This window comes from Hemicordylus capensis, chromosome 1 (genome assembly GCF_027244095.1).
Source record: "Hemicordylus capensis ecotype Gifberg chromosome 1, rHemCap1.1.pri, whole genome shotgun sequence".
In the NCBI taxonomy this organism is placed as follows: Eukaryota; Metazoa; Chordata; class Lepidosauria; order Squamata; family Cordylidae; genus Hemicordylus; species Hemicordylus capensis.
The window spans coordinates 432,587,899-432,606,803 of NC_069657.1; the positions used below are offsets into that span (position 1 = coordinate 432,587,899).

Here is an 18,905-nt window from a genome sequence, read left to right on the forward strand (position 1 = left end):
TACAGTATTTTCTAGTGCTTCTGGCATCTGGCTTGCAGCTGTAACAACATGCCAGATGCCAGAGTGAGGAACAGACAAGGAAGACTTCCCCCGCACTTCCTCCATTGCTGCCACAGGAGCAGGAAGCCAGGTGAGCAGGCTGGAGGATGGCAGAGAGGCTAGAAGGTAAATAAGGGGTGGGAGGGGTGGGGGGAAGAAAAGGAATTTGAAGGCTTACTGGGGCAAGGGTTGGGGAAAGACTGGATCTAAGCATGCTCTGGATGACATTACTGGGAGGGTGATGAGGTCTGATTTGGCTTGGAATAAATGGAGCTATTTCCCCAAGTTTTGAGGTAAGTAGTCTGGTGTTTTGAGTCAGATGCTGAATTTGGCGAGGGGGAGTTTGCCCCATTGGGGACATTGCCAAATAAAAGGGCTTCCTGTGTTGACCAAAAATAAAATAAAAATTGCATACACCAGGAATGTTTGCCACAAGGTTAGGCCCTTTCCTCAGAATTTTGAAACATCAAAATTTGTAAAAGATGCTCTACAGAAGAGGCAAACCCCCATTAAACGGCTTTATTTGTAAGAATGATCCAGACGGCTTCCAAATTCCTCCTGCTTGTCAAAAGCACCCTTTCACTTTCCCCTGCTGGAGTGTGATGTCTCGGAATAATGAGTTCGGTGGAATTCCTTGGAGGAGCAGGCTGTGAATGCCTCGTGGCTTGCCATGGCTTTACATCTGCCAGAAGCCAAGCTCTCTTGCTCATCAGGAGAATATTCTAAATAATCAGGGGTCACCAGACCATGAAGTGATTGAACAGGCAGCCAAAGAGTTGCCACACCCCCTCCCTTGTCCCTGATGCCCTTGAACTCTCCATTGAGAGGGGATTCTCTCACCTGTGTGTGTGTGTGTGTGTGTGTGTGTGTGTGTGTGTGTGTGTGGCTCACTAACACCTGGGCTAGGCAGTAGGAGGAGGTGACGCAGGTTGAAACTGGAACCCGAGCAACCCTTACTGCCCAGGTGTCCCAAAGGGAACAAATGCAGGTTTTTCTTTCACTGAAGCCAGTGGGTCAACCCTATTTCATGCCAAGGGAGATATTGTAAAAGGGAGCCTCAGCCAATTGTATGGCTCACTGTCCTTATTCCTGCCTCTCGCTTGAATCGAGGCTGCCCGTTGGGTTAGTGCCTAATCTCTTTAGAAGCTTCCATCTTCTTACCCACAATGGAAAGCTGTAGCCCTCGGTTCAGACGGCAGAGCAGGGGGTGTATCTTAATGCTTCAATAGCTCATTAGCATTTTGCACAATGTGCTGGGAATTCCCTTAAACAAACAGCACCAGCATTGTACAGGGGCCTGCGAGATCGAAGCACCCTAAGGAGGAGCGTGTGAAAATTGAAGCTACACAGACCAGGGCAGGAATCTTTTATCAAATTAACATTTTTTAGTGTCAGGAAAATGGTTGCCGTTTTGGGGGGTGGGAGGTGGGGATTTGCCTCACAGACCCTCGTCTGAAACATACACTTTAATGTGTGCATTTAACTGGGCAATGAGGCACTTTTTAAAGTGGTGGCAATCTTGTATTTAGAACAACTGTCTTTGTTCAGCAGAGCATCTTTTCCAATGACTGTTGGGTGGTATTTTCCTTATACCTTTAAATAAATAAATAAATAAAAAGATTGTGAGTCCTTCTGAGACAGGGAACAATTCCTTCTCTCTCTATTTCTGAGTTAATATGAGGTGAGCGAGAGAGAGCTCAGCCACCACTGATTTCTGGGGAGACAAGTCCAAAAGGAACCCTAGAGCCCAGAGTACCAGTTGGAAATGTGTGAAATTTGTATTTTTTGTTTTGTTTTTGTTGTGTTAGATAATGAGGCTGTTCACACAAACAAAAAGTGTGAACTACCCAGTGTCCTACCCGGGTTTGGGAGCTGTGCGTGCTCTCAATTTTTGGTTGTGTGGGAGCAAACAACTAAATGGGTAGAAGAAGAAGTGACTGTGTGGGAGACTGGAAAGAGCAGTGTTGTCTTACCCCAGCTTTCATACCCTGCTAACTGAGAAAAGCAGAGGCACCTTTTTAAAGTGGTGATTCTCTTTATTTAGCAGGGGAAGAGCAACTGGCCGTATCCATCCCCTGCATAGCATCCCTCTAGTGGCTGTTGCTGGTGACTATCTTATGTTTCTTTTTAGCTTGTGAGCCCTTTGGAGATAGGAAGTCTGAGCCATATATGTAAATATAAACTGCTTTGGGGACTTTTGTTGAAAAAGCAGTATATAAATATTCATCGTCTTCGTATACCCAGCATTTGACCATTTTTTGACTAAGGAAAATCTATCCTACTCAGCTCCTGTCTCCCACATGATCTCTTCCCCTCCTCCCACCTAATTTTTTGCTCCCACACAACCAAAGATTGGGAGCGTTTGTGAAAGGAATGGAAATGCAATCCAGTTTGGTTAAGGCTTTGTTAGGAACTTTCCAGATTAGACCCTGCAAGGGGGTCATGTCAGATCTCAGAGGTGTGCTTCCACACTTCCTGAGTTGTGACACCACAGTCCCTACACGGACAGCAAGGTGCCGTTCACATTGCCAATGCCTTGTCTCGAATTTAATCGCTGCAATATAGAGCTAGAATGTCGTATATCCGGTGTAAGGAAGTTGCAGTTTTTTTGGATTGTTAGTTTCCACGAGACTGCTCTCTCTGTTGTTTACATTTTCAATGCGACTTGCCTGCACAGAGGCATTTTGCTGCTGTTGAGCAGCTGCTCTGGAAAGCGCCTTAGTATTGATTGTTAATATGGTGCTGTCACTTTAACAAGGAAAGCCTAGTGGGACTCTGGGAAAACCCCAGAATAGTTCTAGTGTGGCTTAGATAGAGAGCAACAAGCTTATAAGAGTATCTGCTGAGCTGTGAAGAAATAAAGGTTTGGTCCCCGCTACCCTGACAATGTCCTTGCATTGTGGCGTAACATGTGCACAGCTCCCAAACCTGGGTAGGACATTTGTCCTACCCAGTTTCCAATTGTGTGAACAGCCTCGGTCAATGACAGACCTAGACTGTTTTCATACATTATTACATTAAAAGGACCCTTAATCTTTTTTAAAGCCCCCACAGTGGCGTTGGGGGAATTCCTGTCTTTCAACGCTCCCTTGACCTGGCACATGGCATGGCATCCCTTGCTATTTGTGCTGTATGTATTCTAGCTAGGAAGTGGCTTTACTCAGCCCATTGGTCCATCTAGCAGTTGGGTGCTGCCTACTCTGACAGGCAGTGGTTCTTGCACAAGGCTGTTTGCTGCAGAGCACTCTGTCTTGTCTCCTTGCAGCGATAGATAAACACAACGGCTCTTCTGGAATTAAAGATGTGTGTGTTAATCCAAATTCCTGTTCATCATCACCAAACAGCCTTTCGTCCAGTAAATAATTTTTAATGGGGGTAATTATGTATAATTTGTGTGTTTGCCAATCTGGATCAAAAACATATTGGCAGAGAAAGGCATGTTTCCAAACAAGGATTACTTATTTGGAATTCGGAATCCAATGACTACGTTTGTGCCATGCTAGTCTTTTTTTTTCAGACGCTGTTATTAGAAATAAATGGTCTGTTAAATGATTTGATTTACGCTTCGATCTTCAGCTTCAACCACAATGGATTCCCAGTCACATGGAACCCAAATGACTCGCATATAACTCATTTAGTGTGTACACAAGATTGCACTTTTGAATCTGGAGGCATAGACTATGCAAGTTCAAAATCACTTCACCATACTACCAATAACCAATTAAGCTTTTAAAAATGTATACCTTGCCCTTTCTTGCAAGCACAAGCCCAGAGCAGCTAACAAGCTCATACAGTGAATAAAAATAATAATAACCAATGCAATACACAAAACAGCCGCATAAAATAAATCACAGCGTGAGTGATTAAAACAGTCATGGATGCAAAGTCATTAAAATAAGCATATACAAAGACCTTACAGATTTTAAGTGCATGAACAGAAGCAGGTTCGGGGATAAATTATCTGTAAAGTGATCTGGATTTCATGCCTTTAGGCACATCTGTAAAATATTTGGGACTAGAGCCATACATTCCTTAGTGATGTCTTCCTTACTTCTGTTTATCACAAGCTCTAATAAGGTCAGTTTAGAGCACCCAAGCCAAGGCCACCTGACCATGCCATGCAGACAGGCATTTTGTGTGGTTCTTCTGCAACGATTTAATTCTGTTCCCTGGATAATCATCAAGCTCACCAATGGGTACTACTCATCACAACTGGTGCCTCAAAAAGTGGGAGTGCTAATTTCCACTAACTGAGTGCAAGGCAAAAGTATGAGCACCTTTGATCCCACTTTTGGTACTGAAACATCCAGTGAGGCTCATGCAAGGGGTTCAAGGACACAAAACCGAGTACAAGCCAAATTAAAGCCTCTTAGGAAGAGAGCTGATCTTAACCCTTTTGCTAATCAGGGTCCTCCTTGGTTTGCATTTGGAGAGATGACTACATGTGAACGCTGCAAGATATTTGCCTTAGGGGATGGGGGCTACTCTGGGAAGAGCACCTGCGGGCTTGCATGCAGAAGGTTCCAAGTTCCCTCCCTGGCATCTCCAAGATAGGGCTGAGAGATACTCGCACCTGCAAGGAGAAGCCACTTGGAGAAGCCACTGCCAGTCTGTGTAGACAATGCTGAGCTAGATGGACCAAAGGTCTGACTCAGTATAAGGCAGTTTCCTATGTTCTCCCTTAGGCAGGAAATAGAGGCTGGGATAATCAGGAGCGGAATACTAACTATTCTCTCTTAGGCAGGCCAAGGGTCTGAATCAGTGACACCATTCAAGGGACCGGGTCTCACGATCAGTGAGACCCAGTTTGGGGCAGTGTGCGGGGAGAGCGGGCTAAGCCCGCTCTCCCTGCACACGAGCGGCGAGGGAGCCCTGGGCGGCTGTATCGGCTGCCCACACGATTGCCGGCTCCATGATGGAGCCAGCGGGGACTGGGGAGCTCGGGGGCATGAGCACACAGGGCATACTGGGGAGACCCCCGGAGCCGGGAGGCAGCTTTTCACCTCCCCTCTGGGGGTCTACTCAGAAGTAGCTGTGGCGCAGAGCCGCGCCATGGCTACTCATGACCAGATAGCCCGGGTTTGCAGAGTGCTCGCTCCGCAAACCCGGGCTAAGAGGAGGGGTACTTGAGCGGGTTACCCGCTCGAGAACCACCGGGCTCGCAGCCGAGCCCGGTGGTTCTCACGATTGGGAAAAATCGGGCTAGGCTTTCCTAGCTCAATTTTCCCTGATTGTGAGAATAGCCCCTAGGTCATCTAAGGTGTTTTATGAAGAAGGCCATCGTTCTGCTTAATTAACTGGCTTCTTAAGCTAAAGAAGGGGCAATAAAGTGAATAGGAAGCAATGTCAGATTTAATTAAGCAGTGGGGGGGGGAACCAACTTTGATTAGTTGTTCTGCGGCATTAACCATGCATGTTAATCAGGAACAACACTTTACATAAGCACAGCTGCCTTGGTGGTGATCTTCCAACGATATCATGTACTAGTTTGTTTGGCAACCTGGTGGAAGGCAACTCTATTCTGCCAGGACCAAGGGAAGAAAAGAGCAAAGTACCTTTGCACCGAGGAAGTTCTCCAGTCCAGCTGCCATTCAACTGACACACTCGAGAGCTGGAACCGAGGAGCTGAAATCCAGGATTGCAGGTGAAATGGACTTCATGGTCCACCATGTTTTTGGTGCCAAATCTTTTGCCATTAGGAGGGGCTTCCAGTACAGGACAGGAGACTGCAAGCACAGTTAGGAATATAGAGGTTAGAAGGCATTTGGCTAGCTGTTCCCAGAGGAACTAGGGCAACCATTCACACCACCTTGTGTGGGGGTTACTGTGCACATGATATTGGCTCTCCACAATAAATCGTAGCTGGGACTGCTGGGAATTGTAGTTCAACAATAGCTGGAGAGCCAAGGTTGCCTTCCCTAGTGATAATTGTTGATTGATCATTGTGCAGCATCATATAATTCATTGGTTGCCAGAGCTTGGCGGTGAGCCTGACCTCTGGTGGTGGGAGCAATATGCTGACATTGGTCGTATTGGCTGAACAGCCAATGTCAGCATGTTCTCCCCTACTTGTGGTTCTGAACCCGACATCTGTAACCAACTTCAGTTCTTGGTTCCAGACGTTGGGCTTGGAACTGCAAGTTGTGAGGAATGTGCCAACACTGACTGTTCAGATGATACAACCAATGTCAGCACATTGCCCCTTCCCACTGGAAGTTGGGCTCATCACCAGGCTCCGAGATCTGATGGTTCGGCTTGTGCCAGGTTGTGTTTGAAGCCACCCATTGAATGCACATACTAGTCGTCATTTGTTTAGAAGTTCTCAGGACAGAAAAGGGAAGATCACCATTGTCAGTATTCTGCAGAAGATCCTCCATGTTCTTTTAGAAATGGAGCAGGGCCTGCTCACTCAGCAGGGAACAGGCCTGAAGAGGCCCTTGGAAAAATGGCCTCTGTTGGGCCCTCTTCGATGCTGCCTCCTCCTGGCTGTCCCATCCATCCATGATCCACAAATGGGAACTTTCTTGTTGGGCCCCGGCAATGATGCAGGAGCTTACGACTATTTAGGAACATAGGAAGCTGCCATATACTGAGTCAGACCATTGTTCTATCCAGCTCAGTATTGCCTTCCCAGACTGGCAGCGGCTTTTCCAAGGTTGCAGGCAGGAATCTCTCTCAGTCCTATCTTGGAGAAGCCAGGGAGGGAACTTGGAACCTTCTGCTCTTCCCAGATTGGAGGCTCTACCCCCTGAGGGGAATATCTTACAGTGCTCACACTTCTAGTCTCCCATCCATATGCAACAAGGGTGGATCCTGCTCAGCTAAGGGGACAAGTCATGCTTGCTACCAGAAGAGCAGCTCTCCTCTTCCACAGACTATGATGTATATAAATTCCCTATGAAGGAAAACTCCCAGTTAGCCCCTGCTAACTGAGCAAAGAGGCAGCTTTGCTCAGTTAGCAAAGATATCAGTTGCTACCTGAGCAAAAGTCAGTTAAAGTGGTGACTCTCTTATATTTAGCAGGGGGAGAGCAACTGGCCCTATCCAACCCCAGCACAGCATCCCTCCAGTGGCTGTTTTACCTTCTGTTCTTTTTAGATTGGGAGCCTTTCTGGGATAGGAAATAATCTTCTTTTTCTATGTGACCATTTTTCACTCGAAAAGTGATATATGGATACCTGTAGTAGTAGTATTTGTGGATGGGGAATGCCTGGAGGAGGTGGCAACAACACAGTGGCTCTCTGCCAAGAAAGTCACTCCATGGTCAATGGCTGCTACTAGTCAGGATGGCTCTGCTCTCTCAGATTCAGAGGCAGTTTGCAGTTGCAAAGTGGAACCGACCTCCTTCATTGTGGAGGCGACTGTAAGATATTCCCCTTAGGGGATGAAACTGCTCTGGGAAGATATCAGAAGGTTCCAAGTTCCCTCCCTGGCATCTCCAAGATAGGGCTGAGAGAGATTCCTGCCTGCAACCTTGGAGAAGCCGCTGCCAGTCTGGGTAGACAATACTGAGCTAGATGGACCAATGGTCTGACTCAGTATATGGCAGCTTCCTATGTTCCTAGCACTGCTTGCCTGGGTGCTCCCAAATGCTCAGCATGTACCTTTGTACATAAAAAGACATTGCAAATCCCAACAAAACTCGAGTACTCTCTCCCTAAAAGGAAACTGACCCTGTAAAACAGGGGTTGGCAACCCTGGCTCCCCAGCTGAAGTTGAACTCCCATCATCCCATGTGGCTGGGGATGATGGGAGTTGTAGTTCATCATCAGCTGGAGAACCAAGGTTGACTACCCATGCTGTAAAAGGATTCCTTTCGAAAATGAGAGAAAGGGGAAAACGTCCTATTAGGCAGCTGACCCTGCCTGAAATGACGCGCCGAGAGCTCGTTCGGGCTCTATGCAGCCCAGGCCACGCCCCCTTGTCATGTGACTCTCGGCGCGTCAGGGAGAGGAAGGGAAAAACATTCTATTGGGCAGTCGGAGCTGCCTGAAGTAATTGGTGAAGTGTTCGCCAGGGCTCTCGGCAGCCCCGGCATGGGAGGGGGGAGTTCGCTCTGGAGCCCGAGCCACACAAGGCGGGGCTCTCTCGGCGGCTTTTCACCATTGGCGGCCTGGGTTCTTTGAACCCTTTCGCCCAATGGTGGCTCCACCCCTGGGACAGCCTCAACAGGTTGTATGGTTCTACCTAGCTCTACCAAAGTGCTGTCTCTGGCTTAGCTCCTCAGTCAGATACATAACACCCCAGACTCTTCTAATCTATTCCACCTTGAGCTCAAATGTTGTCCAGAGATATTATGAGAAGTCCAGATGATGTTAAAAAAAGTTGCATAATTTCTTACCTCCATTTGTTGACAATCCCTGGAAAAAACCCTGACCTGTGAGGTCATTCATACAATCAAAAACTGTGTTTTACCGGGGTTTAGGAGTTGTGTGTGCTCCCAGTTTTCAGTTGTGTGAATGCAAGATAGGAGGAGAACCTGGGTAGCCTTGCCAACTACCTTGCTTCCACAAAATCACTTCTACCCAGGTTTTCTTCCTACCTTGCTTCCACACAACCGAAAACTGGGAGCACATGCAGCTCCCAAACCTGCGTAGAACACAGTTTTTGATTGTGGGAATGACTTCTGTGTTTTTGCAGTGCTACTTTTATTATAAGTTGAAAAGATATATTTTTCCACAGATGGTCAGCAGATGGAGCTAAGAAATTACAAAGTGTCCTTTTGCATCGGTGGACTTGTAGTATCTTAAGAAAATAAGAACATAAGAACAGCCTTGCTGGATCAGGCCCAAGACCCATCTAGTCCAGCATCCTGTTTCACACAGTGGCCCACCAGATGCCGCTGGAAGCCACAGGCAGGAGTTGAGGGCATGCCCTCTCTCCTGCTGTGACTCCCCTGCAACTGGTACTCAGAGGCATCCTGCCTTTGAGGCTGAAGGTGGCCTGTAGCCCTCCGACTAGTAGCCGATGATAGACCTCTCCTCCATGAAGTTATCCAAACCCCTCTTAAAGCCATCCCGGTTATTGGCTGTCACCACATCTTGTGGCAGAGAATTCCACAAGTTGATTATGTGTTGTGTGAAAAAGTACTTCCGTTTGTTGGTCCTAGAATGTGTGCGCAATCTTACAAATTTGTGCTGGGGTGGAATACATTACTTTCTGGAAGAGCGCCCTGTGTTACCTCACCAGGCTAAGGTTTGGGGTTTTTTTTTGTTTTCTTTGTTTTTTTACCAGTTTGTAAATCTGGAATGGCTTTAGTCACAGTGTTTTGCAGAGCCGTCAGCCGGTGCTTCATGATGCGGATTCCTTCTGCAAATCGTGTCTCCTGCCCCTTTAAGAATTGCTGCATTTGGCGGATGGCAGCCAGCAGCTGCTGTTTGCTCATGCAGTTCTGTAAAACAAAAATCAGCACTGGATTGGCGAATCATTGTCGTCGTTGTCGTCGTCCATCATCATCATAATCATCATCATCATTTTATTCATTCATTCATTCATTCATTCATTTTCTATACCGCCCTTCCGAAAATGGCTCAGGGGGCTTTACACAAAGAAATAACAAATAAATAAGATGGATCCCTGTCCCCAAAGGGCTCACATTCTAAAAAGAAACACAAGATAGACACCAGCAACAGTCACTGGAGGTACTGTGCTGGGGGTGGATAAGACCAGTTACTCTCCCCCTGCTAAATAAAGAGAATCGCCACATTAAAAGGTGCCTCTTTGCCAAGTTAGCAGGGGTTTCATCATAACATCATCATTGTCATCGTCATAATTATTATTTTAATTTTATTATTTTAATTATATGCTGCTTTTCAACACCAAAAAAAGTTATCATGGTATACATGGCAAAAGGAATTAGAAATTGGTTTTCTGTCCCAAAGGGGCTCATAATCTAAAAGAAAACAAAAGCAACAGCCACTGATACTGTGCAACGTTCCATCTGCCTTGTGTCAGAAAGTAACCTTTGGCGCAACATTCCTTTGAACGTTCCTTTCATTGAACACTGGACCTTTTAATTGAACAGTGGACACTGAACCTTTGAGGCAATCTCCTTTATTCCTTTCAATGAACGTTGGAACTTTTGCGCAATGTTCCATCTGCCTTGCAACAGAATGTGTGCACAGGTGCGCAAGAGCACTCTTGCACAAAAAGCAAGAATGGTGCAAATTTAGTGGCGTTGTGGACAGCCATCAGAAATAAGACTTGTAACTGCATTTTCACAATTCATGTATTTTTGTCAAGAGCGCTCTTGCACAATTGTGCATAAATTAAGAGTGCATAAAAAGAGTGCCTTTGAAAATCAGCTGGCAGGCCTGTGTGCCTGATCGGAATCAAAACTGTGGAAATGGGGGCTGGGGGGTGGCAATGGGTTTCTCCCACTAGAAATGGCCTCCTCCCGAAAACTGCTCTTTGCCCCCAGATCTGCTTTTCATGCAAATAGTAGCTGCGAGGGGACAATCTTCAGCTTCTTATCTCCATTAAGATGTGGACTTGCATTATTAATTGATTTTAACAGGTGCTGCAGAAACCAGAAGTTTAGGGAACATTGCTGTAAGGCATGTACTCGAAAGAAAGTGCCAAATGGAAACAAAGATGAGGCAAGTCTTTGCTTGTGTTGACTGTTTCCCAATAATTCACGTTATTACTCCAGGATGCCAGGAAGGATGCTGTTCAACTTATATCACTCTGCTGCTGGGGCAACGACATTGGTTGCCAGTGTTTTTCTGGACACGATTCAAGGTGCTCATTTTGACCTCTGAAGTCCTTAACAGCTTAGGGCCAAGCTATCTGAAAGAGCATCTACTCCCATATAGGGCTGTCCAGCCTGTGAAATTGTGTAGAGAAGCTCTCTGGCTATTGCACCATCTTCTGAAGCACAAGTTGTCAATGTTGCTTGAGCAGGCTTCCTCAGTGGTGGCCTCAGGTCTCTGGAAATCCCTGCCCTTGATCTTAGGCCTTCTCCCTCCCTGTTCAAGTCTAAATGAAAGCTGAAGACTTTTCAGCAGGTTTTTCCTGCAATTGTCCCATTTAATATCTGGCTGACATACTGTGCAAGGTGATGTGGCATGTGGGCAGTTGTGCAAACTGTGCAACCTGTGTGCACATAACATTACTAGGCTGATGTACCCTTGTGCATTGTCAGCTCCTGTGTTCTGTTCTATTTATATTCATTCATTCATTTAACACATTTGTATAGCACCCAAAACACAAGTTTTATTGTGTTTATATTGTGTTTTGAAATTTTGTTATTAGCTACCACAAATGAACAGGTAGAAAATGGTGGCTTATAGTTTTTTAAAAAATAAATAAATAAATAACCTCTAGTGGTTTGAGGGGCCACAGTGGGAGGGGGGAGCATAAATGTCTGCTCTGTTCCTTGGAATCCTCCTGTGCCCTTCCTGCTTCCAAAACTGGAATGTAATTGCCCCCCAAGTTGGGGGGGCAAGAGATTGCCAGTGGGTCCCTTCTCTCCTCACCAGACTCAGTGGCAGTAGCAGCCTGCCAGTGTAGTCTGCTTCCACTTTTCTTTTGAGTATATGCCTTACATTTCCCAAACTCCTGGTTTCTGGGGCACCTTTTTTTGAATCAATTAAAAATGGAAGCACACATCTTAATGGAGGCAAACAGCTAAGATCACCCCCTCCCAGCATTTGGTCGAGGGAAGAGATGCTCCTTGCACCAGTGAGTATATAAGCCTGGGGTGGAGCCAGAATGGAATCTATCAGGCCGAGGGTAGAACGTGGCATTTCCTGCCATGGCTGAGGGTAGAACGTGGCATTTACTGCCATGGCTGAGGGTAGAACGTGGCATTTACTGCCACGTTTTTAGTCCCCTGGCCAGGCCATATGAAGAAGCTGTCTTCGGCTGAGTCAGATGTTTGGTCCATCTAGCTCAGTATTGTCTACAGTGACTGCCAGGGGCTCTCCAGGATTTCAGGATTCTTTCTCAGCTGGAGGTTGAACTTTGACACTTCTGCATGCAACCTAGATGCACTACCCCTGAGGAACCCCTTAACCAGGAGCTTCCTGGTCTGAGTGCTGGGACCTGTAGTACTGAGTCCCTTGAAAACCCTTAGAAGTCAAATTGTAAGTAAGCACCACATGTGAGACTGTAGAATGTGTTTACTGCACACATGGTTTGGAAGTCAAGGTGGACACCTTAACTTACAATTTCTATGCATTTTGATGCAGAAGCTTATTTGCAAGCACCTGGGAGTTACACTTCACTGAGAGTTTTCAGTGCGGCTTTACTGCAAACTCAAAGTTATCCCAAAAACCCAATGCAAAAAGGGGATGTTTTTACCCTGGATATAAATTGGGCTGCACTCTCATACAGTGAAAAACCCGAATTTTGTGTAAAGTGCTCCTCAGCAGTTCACAGGGACTTTGGGGATAAATCTGCCTGATATGTGAATGCACACCCTCCATTCCAGAGGAGATGTGAGGTAAAGGGCTTTTAAATTTAAAGCCCTGTGTGAAAAACCTCTTTGTCGTAAACGGAGGTTTTTTAATGCGGCCGGTAGTAGGTTGGTAGGTAGATAGATAGATAGATGGGGTTGGTGTGGGGTGAGCTACTTCCTTGGGGAGTGCTCCTCCCCATGCTCCTGGTGACGTCTATGGTTTTGGCTTGCACAGGTAGTGAGCAGTCAAAGAATATAAGGGTTGATCTTCACAGCAATGTTATCTGTGGAACAAGACTTTTTTCTTTCCTCCTTCCTGTGATCCAGCCATTCACAGGCACGCACAGAGGTGCAGCTTTTCATGTGATTTGCACCATTTCCCTAGGATAAAACTTTAGCAGAAGTATTGTATTGGGACAGAAGCCAGCAAAAGCTGAGTGAGCATAGATGCAATATACCTGGCTTTTTGAAGCGTTGGAATGAGTAATCACCTAATTACATGACACATAAGCATGTGCTGTTGGAAGAGGGGAAAGGGAGAGGAGATTATTACGTGTTCAAGGCGCTTATCATATGTAGCAAGCAGCAAATGGCAAAAAAGGAAGGAATATGGCATACTTCTATAATAAGCTCTTTGTTAAAGGGTTATTTTTAACCTGAACGGCTGCAGTACAGCTAACCATAATAAACTTTGCTGCTGCTGAACAGCTCACTCAGTCCTGTTGCTATTCCAGCAAGCAAGGTGATTGCAGAACTGTGTGGTTGCTTGATTGGACTGGTTTAAGCAAGTTTTAATTGAAAACAAGTTGGGCTTTCCCCCTCATCCAATAAGAGGTCTGCCATTGCACAACCAACCAATACAGTGCAAGAAATGCAGCCAGCAATAAGCTACATTAGTTTATTTATTGTAATCACATCTGGAGCCGCACTCTACATTTCATTTAGACCAGGGGTTCCTAACCCCCTGGGGTCCCCTGATGCCAAAGGCCATTGTGGCTGGGGGTGATGGGATTTGTAGTCCTTCTGCATCTGGAGGCCCCAGGCTGGGCACTCTGGTCTCGGCTTGCATGGAGGGAACGGTGAACAATGAACTCTTCAGACTTCTGCTGATGAAGAACTGATTACTACTTGAACTTAATAATGATGACTGATGATGATGATGATAATGTTTGTTTATCTTTGTAATCCATCTCTGCCCGTCTTACTGTCTACGTTTCTTCTACTGATTGCACCCAATATAGTGTGGCTAACAAAATGTGCAGTGTTCCATCTGCCTTGTAATGGAATATGTGTACGGTCGTGCAAAAGCACTCTTACACAGGATGCGCAACGGATGGCCATCAGAATTAGTGGCCATCTGTTGTGCATTTGCATTGGTGCATTTCTTGCATCTGGTGCGAGAGCAGTCCTGTACAACTGCACACACATTTTGTTACGAGGGAGACTGAGCTTTATGCAGGATGTCAGTCTGTAATCTTTGGCAATTCTTCAAAAGAAGAAATGAAGAAAATACATATAAACGCCAGACTAGCAATCATAATCTTACATAAGAGTCAGAGGAAAGCAGAAGGAGATCTAGAAAAGTTAGCATTTCCCCCCCCAGTTAATATTTCAATTAAAATTTATTTCCAAACACCACCAAGATGTTGCAATTGATGAAGCATTAATGAAGATCAGTTGTACAAATGTGGTTGAAGGAAATCCCTTTTAGCAGTATCTTTTCCATGGCAATTTAAAAGATATGTCACTTCTTTAACTGTCAAGGAGAGCTGATCCATGCATGCATGCACTGCATATTTTTCCAAATACAATTATTAAGCTACTAATGTTCATTAAAAAAAAACCCAATAAGGGGAAAAGAATATCATACCAATGCAATAAACCAGCTGGTTATTGATCCAGAGAGACCAGCATGAGATGAGGACGTACCTGAGAGGCGTGAGATTCCTGGCATGCCATGAGGCACAAAAGAAGAAAGAGACTGCATTGAAGTGCAGAAATCATGCTCCTGTTATTCCAAGAGAGAAATCTCTTTCTTGGGTTGCTTTGGAGAGTTTTGCTAAGTGGTTTCCTCAAGAGTCAAGTTTCACTGACTGGAGATCAGTGGGGAGAGTCAGCAGAGCTCCTTCCCCAGATCAGAAGCGGCTGCAGCATCACACGGAATATTTTCCAAAGAGTAAAAAAAAAAAAGGCTCAGTTTCAACTCCTCCTTGGTAGATTGCCTTCTTGGCTGCCAACAGCATGCTCCCTCAGAGGAGCTGTTCTTGCTCCCCCACCTCCACCTCCTCCTGAGATCTTACAAACTAACACCTAAGATTTGGGGCTGTTACTGGGCAACTGGCTTGTTTGATTTTTGCTGCTCCACACAGTGACGGGTATAGGCAGAAAGTGTGCCTAATTTGTGCTAAGTCTGGGTTTCCATTTTCACACTGAGGAATTGCATGTCAAGTGGGAAAATATGAATGTTTCCTCGTGCATATTCCAATAGCTACGGATATGATGTTGATATTTAGTCCGAGGGCTCAAAGACATACTTTGCGCTGGGAGATACAAGGGGACTCAAAACCTGCAAAAGAAATGTATTTGTTTTGGCTTGTCAAGCGGTGAAAGAGCTAATGATTTCTTTACCACGTGTACACTTCAGGGTGTTCAAAGTGCTTCACGTACATTCGCTCCCTAATAAGTATGAGGATGTTGGGTATGTTTAGCCTGGAAGCAAAGGAGAAGGAAAACCTGGGTAGCTTTTCCTCCTACATTGCTTCCACACAAACACTTCTGCCCAGGTTTTCCTCCTACCTTGCTTCCATTCAACCGAAAATTGGGAGCACATACAGATCCCAAACTCGGGTAAAACAGAGTTTTTGATTGTGCGAATGACCTCTCAGTTTGAGGTGAGAATGTGGTAGCTTTTGGTTTTCTTTATGAGTGTGATTTGTCTGTTATCTTGGCAGGCTCCCAATTGGTCTGCGACTATTTGGACTTCCCTGCTCCTTAAGCTTTACCAAGTACAGAGGTTCATGCTTTATCCTGACTCAGGCCATTGGTCCATCTAGCTCAGTACTGTCTACACCAGGGCTGCTCAGCGTTGGCCTTCCAGCTGTTTTTAGACTACAACTCCCATAATCCCCAGCCACAGTGGCCCATAGGTAGGGACTATGGGAGTCGTAGGCCAACATCTGCAGGAGGGCCGAAGCTGAGCAGCTCTGGACACTGACTGGCAGCAGCTCTCCAGGGTTTCAGGCAGGAGTCTTTCCCAGCCCTACCTGGAGATGCCAAGGACTGAACCTGGGACCTTCTGCATGCGAAGCCCCATCCCCACTGAAGAGATAATAGCCACCTGATTTCAAATATCTTTCGAGCTGTTACATAGAAGGAGGAGAGGACTTTTCTGTTACTTCCGAGGGCAAGGCTAGAACCAGAGGTTTCAAATTACAAGGGAGGAGATTTAGGCTAGACATTAGGAGGAATGTCCTAAACATAAGAGATGTTCAACTGTGGGACAGTCTGTCTCATGTGGGCTCTCCTTCGCTGGAGGTTTCCAGACAGAGGTCCCTAGTCAAGGATGCTGTTAGCAGATTGCTGCGCTGAGCAGAGGGGTGGATTAGAGGAGCTCCAGGTTCCTTTTCAGCTCTAAAAATTAGTCTAACCCTCACAACACCCTTGTGAGGTAAGTCAGTATCATCATTCCTGGGACGAGCTGCTAGTGCTGTGGAATGGCTAAGCGACTGAATGTGTCACTGTGGGGAACAGGATGCTGGCCTAGGTGGGCCTTGGGCCTGATCCAGCAGGGCTGTTCTTATGTTCTTAATGATGAAAAGTCTGTTGGGGTTTGTGTGATTATTTTGCAGAGTAGCGAGGAAGCTCCCACTCCAGTTAGAGTGCAGAGTTTAATTGTTGCAGCTATTTAAGTAACACATGGAGATCACTGTAGAGTCTAAACTAAATAGGTTTATTAGTGAAATACATTTGGGATAGGAAAGACTGATCCTATCTATCAGCTACATAATGGTAGGGAGAGAGAGAGAGAGAGATCTTTCCACCTTCTCTCTAGGAGGAAAGGAAGAGGACTCTGACTCACTACAGGAAGGACTTGGGGAGTCAAAGCTGGGGTCATAGAGTAGACTGGTAAGCAGGGACAGGTAAGGAGACCCTCACTCACTACCTCTACTTCCAATGCCCCTAGTGATCATTAGGATAGTTGGTGCAAAAGGTCAATGCACTGGAACTCCATCTCCAGCAAAGTCCCCCTGTGCAACTGTGGCCTCTGCCATTAATTCATTAAAGCTAAAATGTGCTGTCTAGTCGGTGTCGACTCCTGGTGACCACAGAGCCCTGTAGTTGTCTTTGGTAGAATACAGGAGGGGTTTACCATTGCCTATACCTGCACAGTATGAGATGATGCTTCCTATATCTCTGCTGCACGATATAGGTACCAGTAGGGATTTGAACCGGCAACCGCACGCTGGCTAGGCAAGTCATTTCCCGCTGCGCCATTAGTTGAGAACATAAGTACAGCCCTGCTGGATCAGGCCCAAGGCCCATCTAGTCCAACATCCTGTGCTTGCCTCTGCAATTTGTGGATAATAATATTGTCCTAAGTTGTTGGAAGGTTTAATAAGATAATGCATTACTTCCTGGCTCCAGCCTTTATTGGTGGGCGGGATCAGGCTCCCTCAGTCTGCGAGATCAATATTTCCCTCCACTTGGATCAAGCAGAGAGTATTTAATTTCATCCATCCATCCATCCATCCATCCATCCATCCATTCAAGGATCCAGTGTGGTGTAAGAGTGCTGGACTAGGACTGGGGAGAGCCGAGTTCAAATCCCCATTCAGCCATGAAACTAGCTGGGTGACTCTGGGCCAGTCACTTCTCTCTCAGCCTGACCTACTTCACAGGGTTGTTGTGAAGAGAAACCTTAGTACACCGCTCTGGGCTCCTTGGAGGAAGAGCGGGATATAAAATATAAAAATAAATAAGTAAATAAATAAATAAATAAATATATAAATCGATATACCACCCCTCCTAAAGTGGCTCAGGGCAAGTTACACTAAAATAAAAAAATACATACTAATTCACATTACAAAAACATTTAAAAGCAGATTAAAATTAACAATAAAACTAAATATCATTAAACGCCAGGCTAAAAGGATGGCTCTTCAAGGCTCTCCTGAAGGATGATAATCCCTTTATGTCTGTGGGGAGCGCATTACACAGCCTAAGGGTGACAACTGAGAAGGCCCGATCCCAGGTCACCACCAGTTGACCTGGGTGGCACCTGAAGACGGACCCTTCCTGATCACAGTAAGTGAACTTAACAAAATCTCTAGACCTGTGTTGGGTGTAAATACACATGTACTCTGCTTGAGTGATGCTCTCATACCTTAGCTGAGAATCTGGCTCAGTAACTGAAGAAAGAGTTAATTTCACTGAAGCATTGATTACAGCTTTGTGCCATTTCAGCTATAGGGATGGCATAATTAAGAGCCCATAGCACAGTCTCCAGCCCTGGAGTACATAATGTTTTCTCAACAGATAGATGGATCAGGTACTCCAAAGAGATTTTTGTGTGTGGGTGGGTGTAGTGACATCCCCCTGAACTCCAGGTGCTAGGGGACACCAATGGGAGAGGGCAGGTGCTCACTTCCCCCCACTTGTGGGCTTCCCAGATGCACCTGCTTGGCCGTTGAATGAAACAGGATGTTGGACTGGATGGGCCTTTGGCCTGACCCAGCAGGCCTTTTTCTTATGTAGATGTTATAAGGCTTCGATATGTAGATGTTATAAGTGGGGCTTCAATAACTTCATGGAGGACAGGTCTATCAACAGCTACTAGTCGGAGGGCTATAGGCCACCTCCAGCCTCAAAGGCAGGATGCCTCTGAGTACCAGCTGCAGGAGAGCAAGAGCAGGAGAGAGGGCATGCCCTCAACTCCTGCCTGTGGCTTCTAGCGGCATCTGGTGGGCCACTGTGCGAAACAGGATGCTGGACTAGATGGGCCTTGGGCCTGATCCAGCAGGGCTGTTCTTATGTTCTTATACTTATGAGACAGGCTACTCCAGTTGCTGACTTATAGCCAGACTAAGTTACTCATAAGTATCCCCATTGATTTCAATAATACTGCTTATGGGTAACTGTTGGGATGTAAGCTAGTGACTGGAGTAGCCCATCTTATAACTATAACATTTATGTGTGTGTATATAAAGCTAAAGTGTGCCGTCAAGTCAATGTCAACTCCTAGCGACCACAGAGCCCTGTGGTTTTCTTGGTAGAATACAGGAGGGGTTTACCATTACCATCTCCTGCACAGTATGAGATGATACATCTCCCTATATCGCTGCTGCCTGATATAGGTGTTCTCCATAGTCTGGGAAACATACCAGCAGGGATTTGAACCAGCAACCTCTGACTTGCTAGTCAAGTCATTTCCCACTGCGCCATTAGGTGGATGCATGTGTCTATATAC

General features: G+C 45.9%; 1 protein-coding gene across 1 annotated transcript in view; it reads right to left on the reverse strand.

The window, feature by feature from the left end:
* The window catches only part of FBLN7 (fibulin 7), a 35,045-nt gene extending 20,339 nt beyond the window's left edge, over window positions 1-14,706 (reverse strand). Inside the window, exons 1-3 of the mRNA XM_053313486.1 lie at window positions 14,369-14,706; window positions 9,271-9,430; window positions 5,595-5,765 (exon numbers count right to left, since the gene is read on the reverse strand). Of these exons, the coding sequence (XP_053169461.1) occupies window positions 5,595-5,765; window positions 9,271-9,430; window positions 14,369-14,443 (406 nt within the window). The 5' untranslated portion in view covers window positions 14,444-14,706. The remainder of the gene's footprint in view (window positions 1-5,594; window positions 5,766-9,270; window positions 9,431-14,368) is intronic.
* Window positions 14,707-18,905: the final 4,199 nt, after the last annotated feature.